Raw genomic sequence first — 24,872 nt, 5'->3', positions numbered from 1 at the left:
GTATAAGACAGCTAAATGCCTTCTACATCAGAATCCAGCCACAGAATTCTCTGGAATTAGCAAAACTGGGAAAAAAAAATCCCCATTGTCTTCGCAACTGAACCTGGCAAAACTTCCTAGAACTTCTTGGTTATAAGACATTTCAAGAAAGCATTTTTGTAATAATTATCCCATTTGCACTGAATACAAGACATACCGACCATTCAGACTTCATTACATCGGAAATGTTCTAAGTTCAGTGATCAATGAGCCAAACAGTGTGGAACCTAGTGGGCTTCTAGAGTACAGCCTTCCCCACGGCTTTTCTTTCCTCCTTCTTGATGTTTCTCATTTTCATCATCTTATTCCTTCAAACTTATCATACTCAATTGTACACAAGTTCATACAATTCCTGTTTCATTTGCATACCAATACTAAGATATTCCAGCCAGACACATATGAATGTATTTTTGTTAACATAAATTAAAATTACTTTGCTAGTTTAGATTACAAAGATCCACATACAGTTCCCTCTTCTGCCAGAAAAGAGATCGACTGGTCCATTCCTCCGCCTTCTGTGCCGATGTAACGTTCACTCTTTGTGCAAATTTCTGCAAGTTCCACCTGAAAAAAAGCATTAAGGTGAACCTCCAGCCAAGGTTAAAGATGGTATTTTTATACCACTTATATATGAACTAGTGAGAAAACAAAGGAGATGATGATGCAGCTCTGAAACCATTGTCTCCCACACACCAAGTCGTGTAAGCTGGTATCAACCAGGATGCCACATGGCCCCTTCTTCCTTTCGTTCTGAAGCAAAAAAGAATCCACTATTCAGCCTGCACTGGACCCACCATAGCCAGATGCTTTTCAGAGTATCTTTGTTTAGATGCTTAACTCTTGCAGCTGTCCTCCTCTCACCTTCCTCATTCCCTTCACAGCCTTCCATCCCAATAGCCAATATTTTGTTGATATGTTAGTTGAATCCATCTATATATGCACCTTGGCAGCTTTCAGAAAAACAGCAAGTTGTTACTTTTACTGTTTAAATTTACTGGCTCCATAATCAGAATTCATGTATTAAACCTAACTCAGAAACCCTTTCTCAATATAAATACTCTAATCAGTGGTGCTTGTCATTCTGCTTGAGATACTGTACTCTGCTTACACTGTTTATCTGAACTAATTTGTAACTAGACGTGATTTGAATTCTTTTGTGACATTTTAGGCATATCTTTGTGCATTCTGGTATCAGCAGGTCAGAGGATACTATGGGAGGGTGGAATATCACTGTGTAACTGTCAAAAACAATAATTTACAGTAAAGCTTTCAGCCATCAAGCCAAGTCAAAACACACAGGAGAGAAGCCTTGGAAAATGGTCAAAGAACACAGACAAGTGAAAAAAAAAAAGTAAGTCAGTAAGTCAAAAGGAAAGCATCCGTGTCCGCCTGTTGTGACCCCTGCCATTTTTCCTAAGCACAAGGTAACCACAGGCAAGATGGGGAAAGAACTTTGGAAAAGCCATAGTCCTTTTTATAGTCTGGTGGCAAAGTCAGATTCAGATTCCACACTAAGGATGTAGCATCACAGGATTGAAACAAACTAACCAGCAAGACAGGGACATTAGCCAGCACACAGCTGTAAAAGGCAGCAGATAGAGGCAGTAAATCACCATGCTAAGAGAGAGGTATGTGCAGGGTGCCTGCCTGCTTGCTCCTCAATTTCTGTAATGGCACCACAGACAAAGTCGTAAAATTGGTGCTTAGATCAATATAATCAGGCTGAACTGTTTGCAAATGCACTAACAACCAATTTACTCAGCTCACAATGCATTTAAAGCCAATAAGCCCCAGGCTGATAAGTAGAAGTTACCAAAAGAACATTAACAAAGTTACTCTAAAACTATGCAGACTGGATCTCTTTGAATCAAACATGGTAAATGACCACTCCCAAGAAAGAGACCATTAATGAGAGAACACAGAAAGTACAATCAGCAAAAAGACTCTCCCTTTCTGCACTGCCTTTCCTTTGTGCATTTCAAAATGAGCTGAAATAGAGATAAAGCTTCTTTTATTTTTTTCTTAAGAAAGTACAGGAACATCACACATTTTGGTGTTCTTTTGAATAAAAGCCATCTCCTAGTGCCTGACTTTTGCTGAAGATCAGGTTCATCAAAATTCATTTTTCCTCCTTTGCCCCATGTCCACTCCAAGCAGTCCCATTTCCAGCTTGAACCTCAGGCCTCTTTGTCCCATATTTAACATCCAGTCACCATATGTCCCTGCTCCAGTACAAGCTGAAAATGATTCTGAATGAAATGCTAATGAATGTAGTGATGCCCTTCCCCCCCACACCACCACCATTTACTGCTAAATACTCAGCAACAGCTCCACAGAAGAGAAAGAATAAACCTCCACATGCAACTGTCTCTAGATGCTCGCTCCCTCCTACATGTGAAGGCATGCCTATTTACAAACATCTGTTGCTGGGATGTGAAATGCTGGCATGTTTCAGCCAGTTCTGCTGACCCTGCCTTTCACCCCTCTCAGAACAGAGCAATACCACATCCCTGATTTTTGTAGCCATTGGCAGAAGACGTCAGACTGGAGTTCGTTAATATTACTCACTGGCAGCAACAGAAACTTCTCTACACTGGCTGAGAAGACCACGCCAGCACACTGGTCATGCACACTTAAATAGGAGCTGTGGCTGTGCAAACGTGGCCTGAGGTACAGTTCCTGAGGTACTCGCAGTGTATACTGCACTCCTGGACACAGCTGCCTGAGGTATTACTTCATCTGCAATTGCCAGATAAAGCTTTGCAAAGTCAGAAATTAAGCATTTCACCCTTCACTTGGTCTGGCTGCATGTCATCTCCATATACGCATCAGCTACCACTTGATGGCTTAAATCGTTTAGATTTTACGATCCTGGGCTTATTAAATAAATATCAGGAGAGGTCTTGCAGAGGAGGAACGTTAACAATTAGGACAGTGCCACTCCCCTGTCCCTTTACATGGTTCTGTGAATTGTGCCTGGTTAAGCACTGTGCCTCGCTTCGTCCCAGCTCACCAGCCGTGCAGCTGTGGATGCTGGGCTAACAGCACTGTTCGAGCTTGAGCAACTCTTGTTTTGAAACTCAGCAAGGATTGGCAGGACCACCAAGTAGTAACTGGCAAGGGTTGAGAAGAACCCTCTCCACAAGACAGCCCAAGGCATCCCTGAAACATTATTTGGTTTCTAATTTAAACAGGCCCTTGCTGACACAGGCTGGCCTTCCAATACTAGGATGAGAAGCATGTGAATGGAGAGGAAATCCTCATCTGTATAGAAAGCAGTTTCTACTTACTATTGAGACAAATGGGCAAATGTTTGCCTTTTTGCTAAAATGAGTGAAAGGGCAAAGTTCAGCGGAACTGAATTGTAGCACTGGAAACTAATGTGAAGACTAAACTGGAGAGCATTGCGTATGTATCTGGTACTTGGCAAAGGATGGTCCTACGACTGAAACAGTGAACTAAATGTGCTCCATTTCTAGCTCCACATTAAGTTTCTTGTGATTCAGAGAAAGTCCCTTTAATTCACCATGGCTCCACTTCCGCAGTAAAATGAGCATCTTCCACCTCTTTGTAATTATTAATTGCTACTTGGGCTTCTTAGAAGACAATGCTATCAATGTATGTGACTTCATTACTAGAAACTGAAAAAAACCCACATTTTGCTACACAAGTTCTCTGACTTAAGGCTTCCACAGAAAATAACAGTAGGGGAAAAAATTGCTAGAACCATGTAGTCAAAGGAAGTAACTTCTGCCTATTCCAGATCAGTGCCTTGTTTCCATTCAGCTTGCAACACTCAGAAGCTCTTTAGGGCAGGTACTGTTTGAATCATCTGTTATTTATCTCCCTCCCTAGTGTATGTCTCACCTGTAAAAATACAGAGCTTCCCAGATCCCAGATTTCACTGCACAACTTGGCAACTTCTCAAATGTATGTCTGAGCAATACCTAAGCATTCCATCCCCACCTTCCTCCTGGCTGCACCGCCGCTCCTGCAGAGAAGTAACTCCGAGCATTCTCATAGCCACAGTTAGGTGGACCATGTCCCAGGCGGCACCACAGCACCATCTTCCAGGCAGGCAGGTCAGAGGTGGCCAGCCCCTCCTTGGTATAGGGTCCAAAGTAAACTATTATGCATATCAAATAAACAGTGTCATCCCTACTGAGTTCTGCAGGAGCCCTAAACAGGCATTCTCGTAGGGCTAGGTGAAAAGAGACATTTGCTCTTCATGAAGCACCATGAGAAATATGTAGCAAGAATAAACCTCATCTGCACATGGACTATACTTCCTCCCATGTATTCTGATCTGTGGAGAAATCACTTCAAGCCAGCCACAAAACATACCTAGCTCTTCACACCCAAGACTCATTAGCAGGTTTTTCCATCCCTAAAGCAGTATTTCAGAAGCACTAATAAATCATAATTTAAGTCTCCACAGAATTTTACATACTTTAAAAGCATTCCTGTAAGGCTGCTGTTATCGTCAATTTAGAGACAGAACAGATATCTCCATGATTTGTTAAAAGTCACATGAATCAGTCACAAAGCTGAAATGAGAATTCAAAATCCTCCCCATTTCCAGTATTGTGGCTTATTTCTCTAAAGAATATTTGGTCTCAGGGAAATCTTTGCAAGGAGAGATCTTTTTAAGATGATAGTAATGAAAAGTGGAACAAAAAGATACTAAAATCAAAGTAAAAATGGGTCTGAACAGTAGCATTATGACTCTAGAAAAAAATTACTTAATCAGATGAAGCAAAAATTTCCGTATCCTGCTGTTCTGTGATCCACATATGCTACTGCCCTCTGCATTTCTGTATTATTGTTCCACAAAGTTGTTCCAACAGGACTGGCTAGATCAGGTCATTATTTGTAAATAAAAACTATCGTGTAGACTGTAAGTCCTCAGCTGTCATCTACACTATTAAATAATCAAAGTTATGTATTTAATATAGTTATTAAAAAAGTAAAGCTCAAACATCAGAGGATGTTTCCTTTGATTTTGCCAACCCCTGACAAAAAAATAAAACCTAGCTAAGAAGGGAAGTGCATATAATGCCTGTTAGAAGGGGTTGTCAGCCAACTAAAATTCATTAAAAGGCTTGGGTCAGAATAAAAATATAGAATATATTAACATAAAGGCAGCCTTTGTGCGTCAAACCAATGCCACTTCTAGTTCTGTATCTTGTACCTGAAAGCGGGCTCTTAGTATGAACCAGAGGATAAGTATTCAGGGTATTTCCCCAGAATGTTATTTTTTGATAAAAGAGCTTTCCTGAGCTGAATGAGAATTTCGCACACTTAGTTCTCAACAATGTATTTCTTATGTATGAACTTGTCCAGACTCCCTTTTAACCCGTTCAAACTTTTAATATGTAGAACATCCAGTAACAAGGACTTCTACAACTCATTAGGTGAAGAACCATCTCCTTTGGTTGATTATTAACATGCACCTGACTAGCTTAATTTAATATTTTTTAGCTTTTATAACGTGAGGGCAATGAAGAATTGATTCCTATCCACTCCATCCACTCCATTCATCATTTTATGGGCCTCTATCACTTCCTCCTTCAAGTGCCTTTTTCCAAAGAATCCTAGCTGACTTTTATGGAGGTCATTCTGTACCTTTGATCATCCATGTGGCTTTTCCCTGAATCTTTTCCAGTTTAATGTCTTGATCAGAAAGGAGAGAGGCAGACTTGCATCCTTTCTTAAGACTACTCTCAGAGAAAATGTCACGGTATCTTTTGCTATTTTTATGTGGCGAATGAGCCACGTAAAATGTGTGTTAATTAGTGTTGATATGTCTTACACTGAGGTTACCGTCCTGACACCAGTCAGTTAACAGGGGAGATTATGTGACCATGTCAGGCACCCCTGTGCAAAGTCCCTTTGTTTAAACCTGCTTTGCAGTGGCATGGCTAAAACAAATTGTTCCCTTTTGCTGACTGTAGTGAGGTCTGTAAACGTGAGCAGTAGTAAGCAGGGAAGTTGGGATGGAAAGTTAAATATCTAAACTTAATCTAACAATACCCTGAGCTATTTTGTACAATTGATCTGTTCAGCCTCTGAATATGGGAGAGAGATAAGCATAACATGACAGCAGTAGTAGCTGGTAGGTGAGTTAAGCCTTGAAGTCTCCCTGGTGATCTGTCAAGAAATACTAAATATTGCAGCTCTTGAATGCCAGACCCAATATGATACATACAAATGCAAACAGTACTTTTATAGCTGTTGGCAAGTACACGTGCCAGGTTGGCTGTGCTTCACTGGGAGATGTTCAGTATCAGTGAGTTGCATGATTAGGGGTTTTTTGTTGTTTATCCAGCAAGAGAAGATGCAACACATTAAAAGAGAATATCCATAATGAAAACAATACAAAGCAACATTAGGAGTAGAATCTCAGTGCATACAAATCACCCACTTGCCTAATAAGTAATTAAGCATTAAGAAATTTATATGAAGTAATTATTTAAGGAAGCTGCTGTCCCTCAAAACAGAACTCTCAGGTTTTCAAAACAGAACTCTCAGGTTTTAGACTACTTTAGTTGGAGCATTTGGAAAAATCTGAAGCCATGTACAAAATGTATTTTTGTTGAGGCTGTTCCTTGTCAGAAGTTTGATTCTGAATGTATCCTATTGCAGGAGGCAGCGTCTACCAGGCAACTGGCCCCCATGTGCAGACCTAGGCTAGCCTTTGATCTATGAGCTCTACTAACTACCTCTGCTTTTTGTTTGAAGCAATTTAAGGTTCTTCCTGATAAGAAGCAAGTCAATCTTGGGTTACAAAGAAAGAAATTACTACCACTTAAATCTGTTTTATCTTTGAGCCACAAGATTTCCTATCCAGCATGCAGAAAGTCTAATCTGGGAAATCATATTAGTGGAGATACAATTTAGTCTGACAAAGAAGGGTTGTGATGTTTTATTATTAGTTGCCTTATGTGTAGTTATTCTAGATGGAGAGATTTCTTGTAATACGAACTCATCAATAGCTCTGCATCATGTTACCTTGTTTTGGATTTTTAATGGGAAAAGTGGGTTTACAGAAAAATGATACTTTTCACTAGTAGGTATTGTTTTTCTGCTTGTTTACGTTTCAATATGAAACACCTAAAATTCAGATTTTGATTTTCAACAGAGTATTTTTGCCCCATCATTTATTTTAGTTTCTCTCAGTTTAATGTTACTGAAAATGAATATGAAGGCCTAAATGTACAAAGGTATTTAGGTATCTGAGGAATAATAACAGTGAACAGATGATAAATTACAAGAAAATTCCTAAAAATGTAAACCTGAAGAATTATCTGAGTGAGAACAGATAAGGGAGTTTCACCTTTAATAGTCCCCTTGCTCACTAAGAGGCCAAGGGCTAACTGCTCTGATTTTCACTCCTGCAATGGGTCTGGACAGTATGTAAACTGTGACAGAATTTGTCCCTATATAACTGTCACTGTCAATATATTCTATCCCAGTCATCAATCCGTTTCAATCTCACATAGACCTTTAAAGAAGTAAACTTGTGTAAGATTAAACCCCTTAAAAGAGTAAGACAATTAGTGAGTAGGAGACAGGCAAATATCTGTTAGTAAAACAGAATTAGTGTTGCTTAGTATTTTTTTGGAACAGTTCACCCTGCATTACCCAGAAACTTGATATATACAAATCCATAATGACAGCAGCCAAAATAAAGGAACCTTCTCTATAAAATGATAGTATTAAATTACATCTGCCTCGGTGGTTTTACGTAAGTTCATTTTGGCCCAAGTTAAATGTGCTACATTTTCTATATGTAACAATGCAGGAGGAGTGAGAGCTAATCTTTAAAAATAAGAAAAGCAATTTTCTTCCTGTTTTCAGTTTGTTGTTTGTGAAGGGAAGCTCCATGAAGAAAACACATTTGTAAATACGAGCTAATTTTAGACTGTCATTTTCAGTGCTCCAAAAGTCTCTTCAGCATGAAAATTTAAGTAACTGGAGTATTTAAATACCTATTGAGCCCTAAATCCTATGCTTACATTCACTCTCTCTACAGCAACAGAGTAATGGCTCCCCAATACACATTCATTAACAGTCTGGCCAGTTTCATCTAAAAAGTCAGACTCAGTCTGTTGTTTCCCTTTACAACAAATAATGTTGGTCATTTTATGGCAAATTTACTGTAGATTTTCTGTGAAATTCTACATGGTTTGGTTCACAGCACACAGGAGAAGAATCATTCATAGATAAGGATGTACATTTTACATTCGGAAGAAAACATTCTCCACCACTTAGGGAATATTAAGAGTCTAGTTAGATGGTAATTTTTTTTTTCCAATCTGTGCACATTTTATAAACATGTATAGACATGAAAAAATAACTTCTGAACTACAAGCACTATGTTTTATTTATTAAGGTATAAAATGATGCCCAAATTTTGAGGTTATTTTTACCACCAGGAATGTCCTTATTTTTAATATCTGGTCTTGACTAGGAATAGATTGCTGGAAGTTGCCATCTGCTTCCAGTTTGCATACAAAATCCCAATTAGCTGAACTTCATATATGTTTTGCAAGGTAATTATGCTTACGTTTTTCCAAAATGGGAAAATATTTGTCAGATAGTATCTGGATGTCCTCATAAGCACAGCAATCTTAGCTTGACTTCGTCTGCCCTCTCACATGCTCAAATAGAAGGTTATCAATTTGGTTGATGAGAGATTATGGCCTTTGATTACCACTGCTCCAAAGTACTCTGTTTCTTCTTGATTACAAACACACATAGTCAAACTTACCAAGTTAAAAACCCCTCAGTTTTAATTCCACAGGGAGAAAGGAACTTTAACGTTTCTCAATATTAACAGTACTTTAAAATAAAATACCTATGTACCAATTTTTGTGTAAGCAATTTGAGTTTCTCACATAAATAACCTGAGCATGCATCTATCAAACATTTTTGATGCAGCATTATAAAATAATCCTAACTTGTAGTACCAGCAACATCATACTGTCAGTATGAATACTCACAGATTTTCTTGACAGAGAGCTAAATATTAAAGCCCTACTGCAGCGTAGAAAAATTATTAGGAAGTGGTAAAGTATTCAATTAAAGCTTTTATTATATACAGGCTTCAGCAGAAAGGACTCCAGTTAGCCTATCTGTTCTCCCACTGAAATCAATGACATTACCAGGTACTCTAACTGTTTAAATATGTTTAAATCACAGAATCATAGAATGGTTAGGGTTGGAAAGGACCTTAAGATCATCTAGTTCCAAATCTCACACTCAAATTCATCTGAGCCAGTCTGATAAAATTGAAGTCAACGGACACTGTGCCATTACAGATTAGATTTGGTTCCTTTATCATTCTGTCTGACTTAGATTTTTCTTAGTCTAGATAGAGCCAAAATATAATTCAACTTCCTACGTGCAACGTTTCACATTAAGTTAAATAAACCCTATTCGCTTTTGATCTATTTTTCCCAGTAAGTATGTGCACAGTTGCCCTTCAGCAACAGAAAAAATGTTAGGGTGGCTGAAAAGAACTTAGTACCACAAGATTTAACATTTGGACAGCAACACTATCATCACATCTTTCAAGTAAATCTAGTTACTCAAAAGTACTAAGTGATTTTTCTGTTCTCATTAATTCCTACCATGAAACACAAAGCTCAGACAATTTAGAACATTATTATATTTCCTTTACAAAATGTATCTTCTCCTGATGAAAAGTTCTACAAAAGATTCATTTTGTAACAGTAAAATAAAAAATCATTTTAAAATCAAAAGCTAATACTGAGCATTGCTGTTCTTTGAGTGATGCCAACACAGTCTTAAACTGGCATCCTGTTTGGAAGAGAAAAATGGATTCTTTTTAAAGATTGCATTCTAAATTTTCCATCTTGTTACTTGAATGCTATTGCACTGCTGCAACTGGTTAGCACTGCACATCTGGCTGAATTGTCTTGGACTGGTATTTTCCCTAAACTATTGTGTATGTGTGTGATGGGTTTTTAGAAAAAAACCCCTATGCACACTGAAACAATGCCCCACTGCAGACTGCTGCACACAGCAATTAGTGAGAGCACAGTTGTTTTTCCTGATTTTGTTTTCAACATCAAAAAGATGCTATTTTTAAAGTAAGCCACCATGAAATTCTAGCTATCCTTTTACAATATTGTTCATCTTTGTTGTTTTTGGCTCTTAATCTCATAGGCCCAAACTTCACAGTGGAAGTGTTATCTCATAAAAGCTCTGAATTTCAGAAACTTTTACTCTACAGCTACTATTCTAAACTTACATTTATCAGGAAAAAAAGCATATAACTAAAATATTCTCATAAAAATAGCTTCACAGAAACAAAACAGATAAATGTTCTATTGAGTAAAAGGTCATTTTTTCATAACTTTGGCTACAGAAGCCCTACAATTCAGCCAAATTTGATTCCAGAGCCAAAAGTTTCTATGTCTTGCTGCTACAAACCGTCGTATTAAGATTTTGCAAAGTCCATCAGACTAATGAGGGGCATCTCATCTCTTTTCTCATAAAATTACCACCATGACCGAATATTATTACTTATAAATACTACCATGTACAGCTTTCGCAACGCTAAAACATTCGGGAAAAAAAACAAGGCAGAGGGGTGAGGTAAAACAGTAATTCTCCCTTAAAAATAAACACATAAATACCCAGACCCCTAAAAATGCAAGGTCCTGGTTTGCTTTCTAGTAGAAAGGATCTGGAAAGTCCCTATTTCTAGTCAGCTAAGAATTCCTGCCATCAGGGAGCTCCCAGCTGATACACAGCCAGCATTACTGGATCCTGCACAGATACCATTTGACACCAGCACAGGATGCATTAGGAGCTGCAAAGAAGTGGCCAGAGCACGTTTTATGCTTCTGAGGCCTCACATGCCTAGATTGTTCTAATTTATACTCAGACTAGCACTGCCTTATACGAGGCAGTTCTGCAAGGCTAAGCATAAATTCAGTGCAACAGAGAATCTGGATTTAGCTAGATGTAAGAGGTCTCTAATGCTAAATCATAAATTAGCCAAGAACACTGAACTTGGTTTTACTCTTCTGTAAGATGTGGGGAAATTTAAGAGCCTGGACAAAAGTAATTGCTCTTCAGAGCTATCATCCTTTGTCTTAACTACCACAAACAGGTCTCTTGGTCTATGCAAGCACACAAAACCTTGGATATGTTCTTAACAGCTCCTATGTTGGCTATTGGAAATTCTCATCTGTACATTAATTGATCATTTTTTTTCACAAGTGCAAAATATTTGGCTGCAGACATCAGGATTTCCTGACAAAAATGTGCAATTGTGTCTCCTGTGTTTCTCCAATTATATTTGAGACACAAGATTAACTTTCAGCACATTTCATCCAGCAAGCAAAAGAGATTTTGGGCTGATTGAACAGGACACATGACAAGGAAAGATGTTCAGTGGAGTCTCTGTCTTCCTTCTGTTCCTCCACAAGTTTCTATGAAAATGCCAAAAGGAGGTTTGCACCTTTCTTTAAACAGGTCTGGCATAATGCTGGCCAGTACTCCCAAGACGTGCAAATTCAGCTCAAGATACACACTGTATCATTTATTCCTTGAAGAAAGCTGTGCAGTATTTCCTGGGGCAATGAAAACCTGGCTTCTGGTTTTCCAAATACAGATTTCTACTATCTAGTAAAATTTGGGCTTTCTGACCTCTACCAGTTTTAAGGATTTTGCAGATACCCAGTTTCTGATCACATGTACTCCAGTGATTTGGATCAGTAGTTCCCAAGCTTAGCTCATTTGGTTACCACCATCAGACCTGTGGTAAGACCATCTATGCAGAACCAGACGCTTCTTGCCAGGCCAGGTACACATGTATAAAAAAGCACATCTGTCACTTCCAACCCTCTTACTGCAAAGCTTCATTCATCAAAGTGGGATGCTCCACTCCATGTTTTCATCTGCCATTGCGCTTTATGTCTCACCTCACAAGCTAGAGCCTCTGTTAAGTGTCCAATTCCTTACTTACCTTGTGATCACATACCCTGCCTCACCAACCCTGCTTCCTTCTGCCTTAGCCCTGCTTGATGTCCTCCTGAAGCAAGCACTGTGAGCTGCACAGTGTGGGATGGAGCACTTACTGCTGAGTGGATTGCTGCAGCTACAGCTACATAGAGAAGCAAGTCACAAACTGATGAGCAAAAACTTTCTGTGTGGATCTGTTTACCTCATTGCTCAGATAAGTGCTTGTATACGAGCCCAGTTAACAGCTGCCATCATCATGTACCACTTTAAGTTGGCTTTCTACCACAATTAGGGAACGTCTGCCTTAAACAATAGGCACAAGTATGTGTAACAGTCACATTTAGATCTGTTCTTTTCTCTTCCTGACAATGTTCTAATTTAAGATCCTAGTTTCACTTAACCAGATATTTTTACTGGACAGAACTTCACTCCCATATGGCACCTTCAAGGACCATGACTCCTCCAGAAATTTGTATTACACAAGCCAAATTCTCCTAACAGTTGTACTGCTAACAGGTCACATACTTGGGGTTTGTGTTTAGACTAATGTTTGTTTAAAAAAGTGAAGAATACATTTTGGATTGTAAATATGTTCATTCCAAAAAACCTGTGAAGAGAATAAGGAGAGTCAGATGGAAGAATTTTACCTCTACTTTGTGCTGATTATATAATTTATCAAGAAATTGTTCCACAGGCCTCCAACAGATGCTCTGCTGTTAAAGCCATGAAAAGTCATTCAGGGAGAGGGTAAAGGCCTCGGGGGTGTGGTCCACATGCTTCAGCACATACATCCTCAGTCCTGGCCTGCAAGATAGCACATCTGGTCTAGGCATGGACCTGATGGTTGGCCAAAATACAGGCTTACAATAATGCTCCTTTTTTCAGCTTTAATGTAAGCCTGTTTTCTTGCCAAATTCAAATCCTGCCAAAATTTGGCCAAAGATGTTTGCTCAATTGTGCAATATCTTAAGTTTATATCCAACAACTCTTTGCAAAAACAATTGTATCGTGTTTGTAATGTTTACAGGCATTAAAAATATTTAATTTTAAGTAGAATTTTACTGCTGACACTCTCTTGTTTTACAGTAAATTACCTTAGAGAGGGTTTTTCCATTAGCTCTTAGTGTCACGAGTCCTGCACAGCACACCAAAGCACTGGAGCTAGAGAGACCAGAACTTGGAGGGATGGTTCCATCTAGCAGACAATTCATTCCAGTTGGGTTATTAAGACCAAAATGTTCCTAACAATGAAAAAATAAACAATCTCAGTTTCAAGTACAGACAGGCTCAGGCTTGCAATTATCTGATACTTAGAAAGAGAATCTTTCGGCTGAGTTGCTGGAACCAAGGACCTGCTTCTGGTATAAGCAGAATAAAGCAACATTCTCATTCTATTCCTTAAGAACAAACCCAATGATAGGGCTTCGCCAAAGGTACGTCTGCAATTCCTGTACACAAACATATATGAGCTGACAGAACTGTACCCCAAGCAGAATTCAGTATGGGCTAAACACCCAAGAATTTACCAAGCTTCGTGGGTGGGCTCTGCTCTGAGCTGCCATGGTGACAGTACCAGAGGTTACCAATCACTTTATACCCTCCCTACTTCTGCCCTTTTCTCCACAGCTCCTCACATGAGGCATCCTAAAGAGCTTGAGGGCCACTTTATGCTTCACTTCTAAAGCTGGACTGTGGTATCAGGGGGCCGTATCACAGTGATGAGGAACTAGTAGCCATGCAACTATACTCAAAGCCAGATCTTCCTATCTCATGAAGCACCCACAGGACTGCCAATGAGAAAACCACAATGGTACTTGAAGGACACTATGCTTTAGGAGGCACAAAAACATACCTACCAGCAGCAATGCTATTTTTAGAATAAAGTTTAAGATACTTTTACATGTAAGATGGATATCAAAGATTATACATTTAATCCAAAGTTATATATCCTAGCATACATACTCTTCTAATTATTCTTTTGTTCGTCTGTGTTCTTATTTATAATCACTTTAATATAAGTTTCTCTCTGTTGTTAGTTTGAAATAAACATGCAGTACTTATTAAAAACTCATTGAATGTATATGGGGGGTATATGAATAGCTACATTCTGATACAGATTTGTATGTCAATAAACTATGCTGCAATGTGAATAATCAGAAAAAATACTATTTCCATAAAGAAATGACAGCGTTCAAAAGAATTTCTACTACTTTTCCTGAAACAGCTTCAACTGTAAATACCAATGGTAGAGATCAGCAAACACAAAGAGCCTCCTTTAACGTATTCTGCCATCATTTCAAATTATTTTAAATTTCCCTTTCTCCAAGTATAAGGGAATTCATACCTAAAATACTATTGCTGCCCATGCCCCTTCATGAAGAACACTAGACAGGCTTGTTCAAAACCAGCAAATGCTTGAGTAACCAGAAACTGATCCACAGTTTCTGGATTGTCTTGAATGTGAATCAGGCTTGCAAACTTATCACGCGATGTTTAAATAGAAAACGTACTTCAGTTTCAAAAATGAAAATGGACTTTGCCAACTTCTGCAATAGTTCTGTCCCAAAAGGATAGCATGTTCAACTTAATATAAACAGATTATCCCGCTGGACCCTCTGAGTACTTGTATTTCAGTGTTTCTTAAGTCTGTAACATTTATGCTTCTTTTCTGCCAGCGCTAGAGTCTGCAAACCTGCTTTGCAAATTAACCTTCAAGTATGAAAGCTTGTCCTTAGGAAACAAATCTCAGTAGCAGACTGCAAAATAAATAAAGTCAATTGGTCATGCTAGCCTTAATATAAGAAAGGATATATTGTAAAGAAACCTAATCTATACCTCTACAGTCAATGCAATTTAAATGCCTGTGTTACTGAGCAATACAAAATTGAAAATACTTATGTTACTGCAAACGTAAGTCATTTATTGGGGTCTAAACACACGGGCGATGGTCTCTTTAGGAACTGTGGATTGTAATAAAGTGATTTGTGGCACTGATTGTTCCACATACTATATTTTAAAGACTCCTGTGGCAGGTTTGAGGCAGGCTTTGTTGGCTGTCTGCAGTTCTTATCTATTGGATCATCCTGTGGGGTGACCTAGATGGCCTATCCACAGGGAAGCTTCATGTGCTTTAAAAAGCACATTTACCCACAATTTTGGCTGGCTGTGGTGACCCGTTCCTGACCTAGCCCACACTGCATATCCCATCTGCCCTTCCAGAAACATCACTGGGTTGACATGGAGCTCAGAAGTCATGTTTTTGTCTCAAAGGACCATGAATCACTTGCAAACAGCAGGTGAGATTTATAGGAAGCCTCAATTGTGAGTTCAGGCTGCCTCCCAGGACAATGCTGACAGCAGCACTTGGTTTCACAAGCAATTCAGTCTTCAAGTCAGGCTGGAGATAGGCTCGCTCAGAAAGGAGAAGATAAAGTTCAAATGAAGAGACAGGAAAATGCCTGTCTATTCAGTGCTCCTGCCCTTACCGTAAGTGCGCTGTTTCCTGCATAGCTGCACTCTTAACTCAGGAAATTTTGAAAACCCCACTCAAATTCCACACAGTGAAATTCTGGATAAGTAACGGCTCTTACTGGAATATGTCTTCTGTATGCTGATTACCTACGTTTTACACTTTCTTTTCCCTACTGCATGAACCATCTTCACTCTGGTGTTGAGCACAAGTTGTAGGTTTCCAACATTAATGGAAATTAATGTTTTTTAAAATGTTTCTATAGGAAGAAAAGGACTAAAATAGGATCTCTGTGTCCTGACAGACTAAGCCTCCAAATCTTTTTGAATGCAAATGCTAATTAAATGATTTCATTGGAAATCATTCTTTTTAATTTCAAAATATAAAAATGTCATCTTGATAATGAGTTTAATAGTGACTTTAAATAATTGTTATTGCAATTCATGTAATAAAAATGAAAATAGTGCTCTGCAGATATTGTAAAACAAAGCCACTCATAGATCCTCTTCAAATTTTAACATAAAAATACTTCACTGTATGTCAAGAAAAGCTATAGAATGCAGGGAAGTACTTTGAGGGCAAATAGGTAGGTTTGTTGTATTTTACTTCTACTTAATTTCATAAGCGAAATGGATTTGGCTTACCTGAATACCCTTCAGTCCACACAGGAAGTAGTTATGCCATTGAGGTTTGGTTTTGTTAATCTGAATGTTATTAACACTAGTACTGAAATCCCTGCAAAACAGAAAAACCTTGAGGCTTTAACTTGTCAGTGAATTTAGTCTGAAAAAAACATGGCTTGTTACTGCCACCTGCTGATGAAGAAAAGCATTCCAATGTGCGTTTTTTCTGTGCCATGTTTTTCAGAGGTTTTTGACAGATCTTCATTAATCAAATCAATAAGAATATTTTAGATGGAAGCATAATAATTTTTGCTTAAGTTATAGACTTTATTAAGTAAATTCATACAGTAAGCTACCTTTGGTATCCCTAAGGCACCATGCTTTCCATCACATGTGTGTATGTTCTCTTGATCTCTTAGAGAAGTAAAAATCTAAATAATCCTATCTACCAAACCTAGAAAGAGATAAATACACTTCAGGCTCTCTGGTAATCCTTGCTCAGGAATTCATTAGTTTTGCTCTGAATGGCACTTCACTAGAACAGGCCTAATGCTGCAAACTTACTTATGTTACATAATAAAATAATTTAGTTTAAAATAGTTCATCTATTTCTTTCAGGATAATTCTGATAATGTTCTTTCTACTCCATCTTCATTTCAAAACAATAAAAATGGGAAGCCTGAGTGTTCCTAAAGAAGCTAATGGTAAGATAGGTGCTGTCAAAATGGGGTGATGCACAGTGGCCTTGGAGGAGTTAATCACCAGCAAGTGTAGATTGTTCAGAAGTTGAATGCCCAGTAACTCTATCTACCTGATGTCGTTATAGCAGATGCTTAACACACAAAGAGAAAAGGCACTGAAAATGTCAAGAAGAGCTAAAAAAAACTTCAAAGATTGCAGGCTAAGGTGTGCTTTACAAGGCAAGGTCTGCCAAACAATATGAACAGATGCAGGTGAATTCCCTGGGAATTATTTAGGTTTAGTAGTAATAAAAAACTTCAAGAAATTAAGCAGTAGGGGGGAGTCTGCATCTCCTAAGAGATTGGAATTTTTCATTCTTAGGTTAGTCCCAGTCTGTATCTGAAACTATGTATGTTAGTGATGTGCTGGTTTTATTTCTATCCAAAATAATATTTCTAGTTAACACTTGTAATGAATACTGTGTGAAGGTGTCTTTATTGCTATGAAGAAATAGTTACTTGTTATAACTGTAATATATAAAGCAACTTTACAATAATGTAATTGTCCTCAAATGATGGCTGAAAACTTCACTTTATGCTGGTGCAATTAAAGGCTGAAATTTTTGTGTTATGCAACCCCCAAATCTGACAACCATTGTAAAAATGGCCCCACCATCCTGCCTCCTCTTGCTATGGTCTAATGCTAGCTATGCTGTAATGAGTTACTCCACTTGTACTACCAGTCTACAGCCTATTCCTAGCTCAGTGTTATATGACAGATCGCACACTCTAAGTAACAACTCAGAATGACCATTCCGTCAGTTATACATTCAATTTCGACATTCAATACTGTGCAGAAATAGCAGATTGCTGACTTTCTATCTGAACTGTTCAAAATAGTGCCACTTACAGGATTTTATCAGCCATACAGCATCCAAGAATTGTATAAAGTTAGTGTCAGACATTACTGGGGTTTGTAGAGTAACACAAAAGATCTGAAAGGGAGTATTGAGATTACAATACAAGGAAAGCTTGAGAATAGCTGTAAATTCTTCCAATTGGAGATTCATGTGTATTTAGAACAATATCCCGGAGAATAAACCAACATTTTGCTTATGGCTTTTAAATATAGTAATATTTAAAAAACACCACAAAAGTACTTGTAAAATAGAAAATACTTGTCAAAAGTAACAAAGATTTGAAAAACCCTATGTTTGCTTACAACTGTTTTCTTCAACAACCCTGTATTATTGTAAAAAAGCAAGGCTGATGGAAATCGATGTGTAAAACTGATTAACACAAATAGAATTTGAAGTCCTTTTTTTTCAAGAAAGTTCTAAAATATTTTATCTTTGTAATTCTTTTTATACGATCAGACAAATTAAAATCGCAGTAAACAAGAAGACATATACTATGATTGTATTTGCTGGTTCTCAAGATAAAATAAGGTTGTCTTAAAATGCATTTCGCTCATTTCTTCAATCCTCTGGTAGAAAATCGAAGAAAAATTGGCTTTGATTTTGGCATGTTTCATATGGACATAATTCCACACACACAGATTGTGGAACTGTCAAGATCCCCAGATCCTTTAAATCTATTTTTGGTTATGACATTCAGTTTGTTGTGAAAACCAATTCCTAAATGCCTAGGCTTTATATTAAATCTGTAAATCTTCAGGCTTGCCTTCAATCCTCCTACTGGAAGGCAGGCAGCTTGCTCTCAGGACTTTATAATAAAATAAAAAATAGGGGAAGACATACCCATAAAGTAAAAATCTGTGATACTGTCTGTTCCAGCCTTTCTTTTCTAAAGCATTCTTGGGAAAGTTTGCCCTTCCTCTAAGGCTAGATGTAAGCATTCCAATTCTTCTGTATAATTAGATGAGTTTTTCAAGTATTGTGAAAAAACCATGTGGCTGAGGTGGTATTTACTGCTTGAATAGTAATTAATCCTTATTTTATTGCAGAACAGTTTGGTTCTTTCTCACAGAACCCCATTGTCTTTTCAACCTGTCAGTTTCTCTGCTCGAGTCCTCTGGGGAAAAATAAAATACATCTGAGTTTTTTAAAAAAAGATTTTTGTATTTTGCCACGAGATGGAAAACGATTGGTCATCAGCAGCCTCTGGTATTTCTGGACGTATTTTGAGAAGTATCATGTCAGATATTCTCTGCACAAGTATTTCTCAATTACAGAGATGTCATGTGAAGGGGAGAGATCAGAAACTTCAAAAGACTAACTTTTGAATACCATTTTAGCCCAAATAACATAAAAAGCATTTGATCGGTTGGGGTGATTTATGATGAAAAACACATCGGTGTTTTTTCTTGCAACCTGTTCTTTGTCCTGTTTTTCCTAAAAGTCAACATGAACTATCAAGGTGGAAGAGGGCTACAGAACTGTTAAACATTTTACCAGTTCACAAAACAAAAATGAAACGGGAAATAGTGATTCTGTGGAAGCTTATATAGTTCTTGTTCACTAGAGGCCTATATATATGCATTCACCACAAGCATAAATCTACCAGTGTACCATGGTGGGAAAAAGACACACTGTCAACAGTATTGTTATGTGGTGTAACATTCGAAGTGTTGAAAAATATTTCTTTCTTATGAAATTATGGACATGTTCTGGCTTTGTTTTTAAGCAACAGTGTCTCAACAAAACAGAGATGCTTAATGCTGTATTCTGAGACTTCTTCTTGGTTTATGGTTTAAAACACACAATTTCAAACTGAAACAAGGGCAGATATAAGAATACAGTGACTGTGCATGTAGCCTGAATTTAAAGGTGGTAATTCTAGATTTGGTAGGAACTACATACCTTAGGAGAATGCCATTTCAATTGTGTTGTAGTGTGACAGAGCTTAAAGATCAAGTAAAAGTGTTTACCTTTTGGTTACTGCTTTATTTAGTATCCACTATGACAACTTTTCCTAATCAAAGCTATTATAATTCTGGAATTGCCTCTTGCAGAATGGTTTTGCAATACAGCTTAAGCCCTGTTGGGAGGCTGCTATTAAAGAAAGAGGAAGGCCCCACTCACATCTCTACATTTCCTTTCCCCCATTTCACCACTGCATGTTCTCACTGTTTACCTCAAGTCAGCTTCAGTGCTGAGTGCATGGCAATTCAATTCACTAAAATGACACAAAATTAACCAGGCCAAAAAAAAGAGTGAATAGTGCACTTTACCTTAAGATCAAACAAATACTACATGTGGTAAAAGGCAAAGGGCGAATCAGTGTTAGAAGTAGGGATAGTGAGACTAGGGGCGAAGGAAGCAAGCCATGACCTTTTTGCAGTGACAAACTCTCATGCCAGCCAAGCTATAATGTGAAAACAGACACCACAAACTGAGTGAAGAACATTTGAGTATTTATCATTATCGCAGAAGTAAAAATTCAACTGTCTTAGCCACAGGCAGCAGCTCAGAAAATGTTGTTCTAACAAACTGAGCTTTAAGCAGGAATATATGCTCAAATAGTTGGCTTAAGAAAAATGGCTTCAACTACGCTTGTGCTGATTCTGATTTCTGCAAAATGCCCACAAAAGTTCATGTGGATGTGTGACCTCATCTGAACTGCCATGCAACTACACAAATACCAGTCTGTTACCAGGAAGGAGGCAGAAGAATGTAGCTGAAGTTGAAAAGGATGGCGAGATTATTTCCCTGTGTTCAGCACTTGTGAGACCATAGCTAGACTACTGCGTCCAGTTTTGGAGTTTCCCAATACAAGAAAGACATGGCAGAGTGCAGGGAGTCAAGCAGAAGGTGAATCAAGAGAGTTACAAAGGATCTCCAAAGGTTCCTTCCAACCCAAATTACTCTATAATTCTGCAAACAAGCAGCTGTGAAGGAAGTGGAAAAGAGGGAATAGAGTTTTCGAGCCAGGATTGTTGCTAAAGCTGTTGTGTTGTGAAAATACAGCCCCAGGTTCTCCAGAGCAGGGGAGTGTTAGCTTACATATGCGTTAATTGATTACAAAACATTTCAATCCCTTCTCCAGGAGAAACTGAACTGCTGCCAATTATGGGGATTACATCAAGAAAGATGAGCTAAGAGAAGGGAAGACAGGATTGCACTTTTAGAAAGATTGAAAAATCAGAGGCCTCACAAGAAAAATCTGAACTGGTGGGAGACAAAAGTAGCAAACCTATTGCTCTACACTAATATGCACAGTGGGATTCCGTCTGCTTGTATCGTTCATTTTACACAATTAAACTCTATATTGCAACGGAAGTTCGTCAGATCTGAACAGTTAACCTGAATTGCAATTGCATAAGAAGATCCATCAATATTAGTGAATAAACAAAGTAATTACTTACAAATACAAAGAATTGGTATTTGCCAGGTGCACAACTTGAGTGTTTACAGGTTCCACTGCAATCAGTATATCTTGTTCTATAGCCATAGGGAGCACAGCATAACCACAGTAGTCTATATGTTCTCCTGCCAAAGAAACAGACAATTAAAATATTTTGGAATAATTCTTCCTAGAATAGCAGTAACAAGGCTTCTACAGGGCTTTGGTGTTGTTTACTGTATGAGACAATTCCTGAGTAAAGTCTCAACTCTTCTTATTTAAAGTTTGGGGTACATTTCCTCTGTTTCATGTTATTGAACAAAAGTTTTGTTCTTGCTTTAGTGATTTTATCTATTGCATCTGTTTGTAGATCTTGTTCATGTTTTAATATTGGCTAATAAAAATCAAAAAAAACCCAAACACTACATAGATTATTGTCCAGTAATGAGAACAGCCACTTTATTTGTGCACTGTTGTGACAGTACAAAAATTCAGTCAAATCAATTGCATTTAACTGATGACTGGAAGAGATAAAGGTAGCATATGACTCCTCATGTGATCTCTGCTCATGTGAGTGATTCCCTAGCCACTACATAAGGTTTGTGGTAGAATTTCCTCTGCACCTCCATTGAATTTCTGGACCTTTATCCAAGAAAACAGTAATTATATTTAAACAATAATTAATACAGGCGCGAACGACACATACATATTGTAGTAAACATCCCCTCTCTTGGGAATAATTCCCAGTTAGTATATGCTGTCTATTTGATCTATATGGTATGTTCACACAACACCGAGGTAAAATTTATCATTAATTGCACAATGGGCTAATTAATTTTTAAAACTCTGTTTTGCAGGATCCTTTTACTTAAAATGTCTTCAAATTTGAAGGGTTACTTTAAGAGTATACAAGAAATTGAGCTCTAGGGAGAGCACAATCCTAACATGGACAGAGAAATCTCAAAAATAAGGCTACCACAGGAATAAATAAGTCCTAAATACAAAATAATCGTGTCTCTCCAGTCTGCCAGTGAATCACAACCAACTATTCTAAGCTGTGTAGACACATCTGTATAGAAGAGTAAAGAAGAGGAGATTATGGTAGAATCATTTCATGCTTTATCATATGCATTGCTGTGTAGCTGGTTATATTAGGTAACTTAAATGAAAGAGAAAAAAATTTACTAAGTTAAGTTGTGGATGCCCTGTTCATCAAGGACTTGCCATCAGCTGGCCAGAAGTTACTCCAATTTTCCAAACTGTCACTACTTTCTATAATATTTTTTTCCCAAAACTGATATTTGAGTGTGCAGTTGTTTATAACAAGGTATAGTAAAAGCTGGTAAAGTATTATATTCTCTTTTCCATTTATCTTACCTTATAAAACTAAAACTAATATTATTTTGATTCTATGTTTTTAACTACTAGACTTCTATGATGGCAGATAAAATCAGGCTAATTTTTCTCTTTTACCTATTAAGTTGACTCGCCCTGGTGCACGAACGTAAAACTTGGGAGCCGATCCAAACTTTGATATAAACATCTCCTTCAGCTTCTGCAATCTGAAAGGGGGATTAGAAACACTTAGAAGACTATATTTGCATAGAAGTCAGGAAGTTTCAATGTTTCTCAAAGTAAATTCAAATTAACTTTTTGAAATACATGGAGTACTCTCTGTTACATCAGGAGCTACATTAAGGTCTTTATTTTTGCTCTTCAATAGCATTAACTGTGACTGAGAAGACTATATAGAATATTCTGATTAATAAGAAATATGTATGTTCACTTGAATCGAAGGTGACTTATTTTAAGTTCTCTGTCTAGGCTGGTTCTAGACAGAAGCAAGGAAGGCAATTGCCTGGGTAACAAAATACCATGGCCTCACCCACCTCTCCTGTGCCACAGCTCTGTAAATCTGTTAGCCATTAAGGAAGAATCTGTCAGTGTGGACCAGTGGCTCCTCTGTGGCACTGGGATTTGTCACACACACAACAAAAATACTCCCTTCAGAGTCAGATCTGACTGTACCAGGTCTGAGCAAGTTCATTTTCTTCTAAGTTTTAACTTTTATCCATTTCCACATTAGACACTACGCTATTTTTGTACAAATGTGTACACACAGAACTAAAGTTCCAAACCTCAGATTAACCCTGCGACTTAGTATTTACTCTACAGGTTTACAGCAGCAGTTCCCAGAAAGTTCTTCAGGTTTCCCATTTGGAAGAGCTGGACATGCTGTGAACTGAAAGTTCCAATGCAAAGTAAAACATGGCATATTGCTTTATTTCCTAAGACTGTAAAGGTATCTAGCTTCCCCTCTGTGTTTGCAAAGTTGGGATGGTCTAGTGCGTCATGCAGGAACAGGGATAAACAAAGACCTGGAAGAGACAGAGCCACTATCTTAGTGAAGCGTAAGAAATGTGATAGAGATTCACTTCAAAACTACCTTAAAGCAATTTAGGTTGCACGCTAACCCCTTAACTTTCATTAATGTAAGCAGCACACTAACATGATGAAAAAGCAGAAACAATACAAGAAAAATAATCTTTAGAATGGGACTTACAACATTTCACTGGCACATGCTGCTGGCTTCCAAGCATGTGGCTAATTAGATTTATTTTTCTGGGTTTTAGTCTACTAACAAAAATCCAGTAACAGGAACCGTGCTAAGGTTTCTACATTTAGTCTAAAACTAGAACTGGAAGCCTAGTTAATGCAAAGCGTAAGTAAGAAGACAGCAATGAGAAACAGATGTTACAAAATTTCACAGTCAATTATTTAGTTTGTACTTCTTTGTAAAAGCTGTGTTACAGTCCAACTGCATATATTTGAATGTTTTGGGGTTTTTTTAGATGGAAAACTACAAAATATTATTTGTTGTGCATTTTTTTTAACAGGTCTTTCAGTACTTTTCCATTGTAGTACCCAGTAACAAAGCTGTATTAGGTCCCTTTATAATTTCCCATTCTTATAATCTCCCCTAGTCTTGACTGGTTTATCCCTCTTCCAGTTAGCAGAAGCAGTTTCTGCCATTTCATTGTACAATCTCTTTTCTAGATCACATTAATACTATTACAGTCCATGGGCGAAATCTGTTGGCAGAATTTTAGGTGTTTATTCCTTTTTGTGTCAGTATTTAGAACACTTCTTTGTTTCACAGATATTTTTACAGTGGTGTTGGTACCAAGAGACTACAAACAAACAGCGCAGTCATGGGGGCATGTTTCTCTAAGTGCTGATTGATCTCTTTTTTTAGTGTGGGTTTTACAAGCAGGCCTGATGAAAGGCTATTTACAGGCTTTGGCCTTGATGTTGCAACTGGCATGCTGCATTTCAAGCACCTACATCAAAGATAATTATCAGCAGTGTTAAGCAAAGGCATCCTTCGCAACTTCACACATCCATGTCTGGAAACACCGGACTCGTCCTTGCCACGCGGCTGTCACCGAAACACAGTGCAGTCACACTCCCGTAACACACACTGAAAAAATCACCCTTCTCCAGTGCTAACACAGGTTGAAAGGTTCATTTGTGCATCCTACGTCCACGCATCTAGTGCAGCTCCACAGGGAAAGTGCATGCGTTGGCACGTGCTGTGGGCATACCAACGCAGAGCCAGGCCTGCAGTATTCCAGGGAATGGCATGGGCATTTCTTTCACAGCCAGAAGGATGAGAGGATAATCGGTATCTCCAAAAACGTGCAAAAATGAAAGATGTTCGGAGGAAAGACGAGTGAATTATTCCTCCTGCCGACC

The 24,872-nt window shown here is 38.0% G+C and overlaps 1 protein-coding gene across 1 annotated transcript in view; it reads right to left on the bottom strand.

Annotated features, from left to right (window-relative positions):
• The window catches only part of GALK2 (galactokinase 2), a 45,838-nt gene extending 23,163 nt beyond the window's left edge, over window positions 1-22,675 (bottom strand). Inside the window, exons 1-5 of the mRNA XM_010024871.1 lie at window positions 22,590-22,675; window positions 21,139-21,262; window positions 16,153-16,243; window positions 13,134-13,280; window positions 505-603 (exon numbers count right to left, since the gene is read on the bottom strand). Of these exons, the coding sequence (XP_010023173.1) occupies window positions 505-603; window positions 13,134-13,280; window positions 16,153-16,243; window positions 21,139-21,262; window positions 22,590-22,659 (531 nt within the window). The 5' untranslated portion in view covers window positions 22,660-22,675. The remainder of the gene's footprint in view (window positions 1-504; window positions 604-13,133; window positions 13,281-16,152; window positions 16,244-21,138; window positions 21,263-22,589) is intronic.
• Window positions 22,676-24,872: the final 2,197 nt, after the last annotated feature.

This window comes from Nestor notabilis, unplaced genomic scaffold (assembly GCF_000696875.1).
Source record: "Nestor notabilis isolate BGI_N333 unplaced genomic scaffold, ASM69687v1 scaffold12092, whole genome shotgun sequence".
Classification (NCBI taxonomy): domain Eukaryota; kingdom Metazoa; phylum Chordata; class Aves; order Psittaciformes; family Psittacidae; genus Nestor; species Nestor notabilis.
This window is presented reverse-complemented; position numbering and strand designations above follow the sequence as displayed.